The 5,000-nt window shown below is 41.6% G+C and overlaps 1 protein-coding gene across 1 annotated transcript in view; it reads left to right on the forward strand.

Moving 5' to 3' along the window:
- Window positions 1-5,000, forward strand: part of LOC307269923 (plakophilin-4-like) — a gene marked incomplete at both ends in the record, with an annotated part of 42,866 nt that overhangs the window by 26,584 nt on the left and 11,282 nt on the right. Inside the window, 4 exons of the mRNA XM_080053009.1 lie at window positions 2,321-2,491; window positions 2,963-3,161; window positions 3,695-3,827; window positions 4,877-5,000. The exon at window positions 4,877-5,000 is cut by the window's right edge and continues 90 nt beyond it. Of these exons, the coding sequence (XP_079909135.1) occupies window positions 2,321-2,491; window positions 2,963-3,161; window positions 3,695-3,827; window positions 4,877-5,000 (627 nt within the window). The remainder of the gene's footprint in view (window positions 1-2,320; window positions 2,492-2,962; window positions 3,162-3,694; window positions 3,828-4,876) is intronic.

Raw genomic sequence — 5,000 nt, forward strand, 5'->3', positions numbered from 1 at the left:
CGGGTGATTTGACCTCAATTTAATATCACGATTAATTTTTTTATGTACTGTATATATGCTACTCTATTGAAGCTGGGATATTCTATCAAATTAAATAGTACATATCGCTCAGTCCTCTTCACAGCAGACCACGGGTTAGAATCCAGCCCGGGTCGTTCTCTGCATGTCATTCCCCTCTCTGCCCCATTTCATCATTGTCAAATAAAGCATGAAAAATGCCCAAGAAATAAACTCAATAAATAAATAAATAATTAATAAAACAAATAAAATTCTGCAGCCGTTCCCAGTCAATTTTTCTGCGGGCGTCGGCATCAGCAAGTCAAACGAGCTCCAAATCTCTGAGCAGATCAGTTCAAAGAGCGTTCCAATTATACAGAGGCTTTAGGGCAACGGAACAAGGCTGGCAATAGTGCATCAGTCCCACAGCTAAAGCACACAGTTTGTGATGGAAGAGCTATTTGGCTTCTGCACTTCCCTCGTCTTGATTTACATACATTTCTGTGTGAATAAGATGGACAGTAACTCCCGGTTTCTTATCGCAAACGAGAATGTCGCTATAGAGGAAAATACAAATGTAAAAAAAACTATTTTGTTGAATGTGTAAATGTGGACTTTAGCGATTTTCTTAAAGTAGTTTTGCAGCAGTGACCTTCAGCTTAAAGGAATACTTCATTCATACAGAACCTGCGTTCTATCATTATAAAATCGCTATTAAAGTATAATGAATGAGGTTTTTCTTCCCTAAATCTTTCCTCAGTCTTCCCTTGGCCCATCTGTCCTGTTAATCCTAACCCTACATTTCACCTTGTGTGATGTCACACTTGTAAAATGTAGGGTTAGACCGTGAGACCATAAAACACTCTTTCTACCTTTTCTCAGGCTAGGATGAACCAATTTCTAAAATGTTTGCACATTTATGCTACATGATCTCAGAGTTCAATACACCTTCATAGTTCCACCCGTGAAGTAGGTCTTTAAGAGGATAAATGTTCCTGAATCTAACATGAATCATGGTTTTTGGGTGGCGGTCGGTTGTTTGAATGAATGAGGTGTTAGCCTAACCACTACACCATGAGCGCCCCCATTTTATTTGTTTTTCTAAAGCACAACAACAAGTTAGGGGATGAGTTGACGTTATGATGAAATATATGAGATATAGTTTTGGGGCATTATCTGGACGTGCCTGGCTTAAAGGTGATACAAGGAACTTTTAAATATTTCTGAAACTAATTTTCCCTCAGATGATCATATTACATGTAACAGCAAATGAGACCATCAGAGCAAAGAATGCTAATTTTATATATTTTTCCTTCCTTTGTCATGGGGTATACGCTCACCCAGGAACAACAGCTGGCGTAGTAAAAACTCTACCGCTTTTGTCCAAAGGCGGTCCAAGAATTAACAGAAACTGAAAGTTCCGCGGGGCACCTTTTAAGGGGTCAACTGGTCCGTATAAGCCGTATAATGACATGCGTATGATTCATGTGTGGTGTTATTCAGTGATGTTATGATACAGCCTTTTTTTCTCCGCTCTCCAGGCAGTGAATCATGATTTTGAGTCACTATTTCAACAGTTTCTTCTGACTCAAACGTTGCTGTCACTAGCTCCCAACATGATATCGTCCACAGTAAATATGTCAGCTTTTGTACACAGGCTTTTTGTTAGTAGGCAGCTGCCTTTTGTGTAAGGAACAATCAATGTACTTTTTTTATTTAAATTTGTTTTATTATTTTTTTATTTTTGTTATTGTATGAATTTTACTATTTTTTATGAACCATTAAGATTTAGGTTTACTTATTTGTACCCATGGGGAAATTTGTTCTGGACTTAAGCCATCTGCAGTCACATCAAGAGCATACAATAGAAAGAAGAGCAAGGAGCTACAAATGGCCAACAATTTCTAGTGAAAAATATCACAAATTAACATAAAAGGCTCAGTCCTCTTCACAGCAGACCCGGGTTAGAATCCAGCCCGGGTCGTTCTCTGCATGATCCCCCCCTCTCTGCCCCATTTTATATCTGTCTCTCCAAAACTGTCTAATAAAGCAAAAGATGCCAAAAAAGAATAAAAACAAAAAAAAAATTAATAAAGGAATAATTCACCCATTCGGAACCGCAGTCTATCATTATAAAATCACTATTATAATATAATGAATGAGGTTTTTCTTCCCTCAGTCTTCCCTTGGCCCAGCTGTCCTGTTCATCCTAACCCTACATTTTCCCATTTACTTCACAGGATCTCAGAGTTCAATACTCCTCCATATTTCCACTGGGGAAATAGGTCTTTAATGAATTGTACTTGCTGTCTTTCCCCTTTAGGGCTGCACAGTTCGTATGCGGGCCACTCTGGTCAGATGGACGCTGAGCTGAGAGCTGCGCTGTCCCCAGATTGCCACATGACGCCTGTGTTTGATGAGCGCTCATTCCACAGTCCACTGTACCACAGCCCCACACACGACGCCCAGGGCTCCCTCTACAGGACAGGCACAGGTACTGCATCCACTAATCAATCACTAAATAATCTTTATTTTCACTCGAAAGACACTGTGGTTTCCCTCATTTACAGTGACGACAAGCGTACACAATAAACACAATCACAAGGATAACAAGGAGATATGCACGTTAAAAAAGATAATGTACTAACTTACAAGTGAATAATTATCCTACGTCAACACTGGGAGTTATTTGATAGAAATCAGATATTGAGATGATAAAAACTTTACATTTTCATATGGTTCTTATAAGGATTTTTCGGGTTGAAGTATTAGCACTAAAAATAGATACTAATTGGTTTGGAGAAAAGCAGTACCTACAGTTATGAATACCATACCAATTGTTTACTTCCTCCTGTTTTTTTTCTGCTTTTTGTTTTTTATTTATTCATCTATTACTATTTTAACTTTGTTTTTATTGCTTACATGTTAGAAATTAATCAAGTCTCCCCATGAATTGTCCCCTCAGCTATGGGTACCCTGCCGCGGGCCACTAGCCACAGTGGGACGTTACCGTACCAGAGAAGCAGCTACGGCCTCAGTCCTGCTGCCTTGTCCTACGTAGACTCCTACAGAGAGACGGCCTTCTCACACAGACTCTCTGTGGGACAGCTGGAGAGGGCCAACACACGCAGCCCCTCCATAGAGAGCATTCATAAGGACCCCAGGTATATACACACACACACAAGCACGTAGAGCCAGAGAGAGAGACACACACAAGCACGTTAATACAGAGAGAGACACACACAAGCATGTAGAGACAGAGAGTCACACGGAAGCATTCAGTCAGTCAGTCAGTCAGTCAGTCAGTCAGTCAGTCAGTCAGTCAGTCACTCTCTCACTCACTCACTCACTCACTCACTCACTCACTCACTCACTCACTCACTCACTCACTCACTCACTCACTCACTCACTCACTCACTCACTCACTCACTCACTCACTCACTCACTCACTCACTCACTCACTCACTAACTCACTCACTCAGTCTCACACAAACAAATGTAGATGAAAGTGCATGAAAATATGGAGCACGGAGCAATGTAGATTTACATTTTTAACAATGGGTCCGCCTCTTTTTGTTTATAGTATCTCTTAAATGCAATTTCAGTATCTTATGTGTTTTTTTTCATGTATTTTTAATTGTGCTATATATATAACCTTGCCCTGCCTTGCTAAAGTGTACGTTATGCCCACCTTTAGGGAGTTTGCTTGGCGCGACCCTGAGCTTCCTGAAGTGATCCACATGTTGCAGCATCACTTTCCATCTGTCCAAGCAAACGCAGCCGCATATCTGCAACACCTCTGCTACGGAGACAACAGGGTCAAGTCTGAGGTGATTATCATGACACTCTTTTTTTGGCATTATGGGACAGTTTAGAGAGCCAAAGATGAATTTGGGCAGAGAGGGGAATGCTTTCTGCTATTTAGTATGGTAGAAAAAAAGATTTAGGGTGTCCCAATTCTTGTGGTTAGATTTAGCATGCTTAGAAATACCTGGAGATTTTTAGTGTTGAAATCAGCATGCTATTTGGGCAACTGTTGCTCCTCCTACGTTGTCTCAGCTTTCCTTCACATATGAGTTGGTTCTCCGTTTACAATGTTTTAAGTTAAATGTCATTTTGTAGGTTTTAACTCTGAGCAAAAGCACCATCTGCTTAAACTTAATCTTAAATGAACATTGGTGGCTAAACTCCACACACTGTCTCTGCTGCAATAAATAACCGGAGCCGAGATTCGTTAGAAAAGCCTTTTAGTGGCGTTTGGATTGTGTGGTGATGAGATTTTAATGAGCTTTCTCTATCGGTCTGGACACGCGCCTACTCGGCTCATTTAGCCAGAAACTAATGTTTTCAGAGACCATTTGAACACAGAATGAGAGAGGAAGGAGGCAGGCTAATGACAAACTGTGTGTGGCTGTGTGTGTGTGTGTGTGTGTGTGTGTGTGTGTGTGTGTGTGTGTGTGTGTGTGTGCGTGCGTGCGTGTGTGTGTGTGTGTGTGTGTGTGTGTGTGTGTGTGTGTGTGTGTGTGTGTGTGTCTGTGTGTGTGTGTGGGTGGGTGGTTGGACGGGTGGGTGTGTGTGTGGTTGCTAGTATTTAGACCTCCGCCTCGCTCCTTGGGCCTGAAATATGTGTCAAAATACAGAGGATAAAAGGCATTGTCACTTTTCTCTCTAAGTTGCATTGCGAATGTGAGACAGAGAGAGAGAGAGAGAGAGAGATATCTAGGACCTTCAAGGATCACAACACGGGTGGTCAACCTTTGACAACAGCCCATGCCCATGAAACCAGTTTGCCCCCTAGGTAGAGGGGATATGAGAAAAGACAAATTTCAATGTGCCCTGTGTACAGTCGACTAACTTAACTCACTTTCTGCTCTAACAGGTGTGTCACCTTGGAGGGATTCAGCACCTTGTAGATCAGCTAGATCACAAGATGCCGGACGTTCAGAAGTCTGCGTGTGGCGCTCTGAGGAACCTGGTCTACGGCAAAGCAACTGACAGCAACA

The sequence above is a fragment of the Ammodytes marinus genome (genome assembly GCF_949987685.1).
Source record: "Ammodytes marinus genome assembly, chromosome: 24".
Classification (NCBI taxonomy): domain Eukaryota; kingdom Metazoa; phylum Chordata; class Actinopteri; order Uranoscopiformes; family Ammodytidae; genus Ammodytes; species Ammodytes marinus.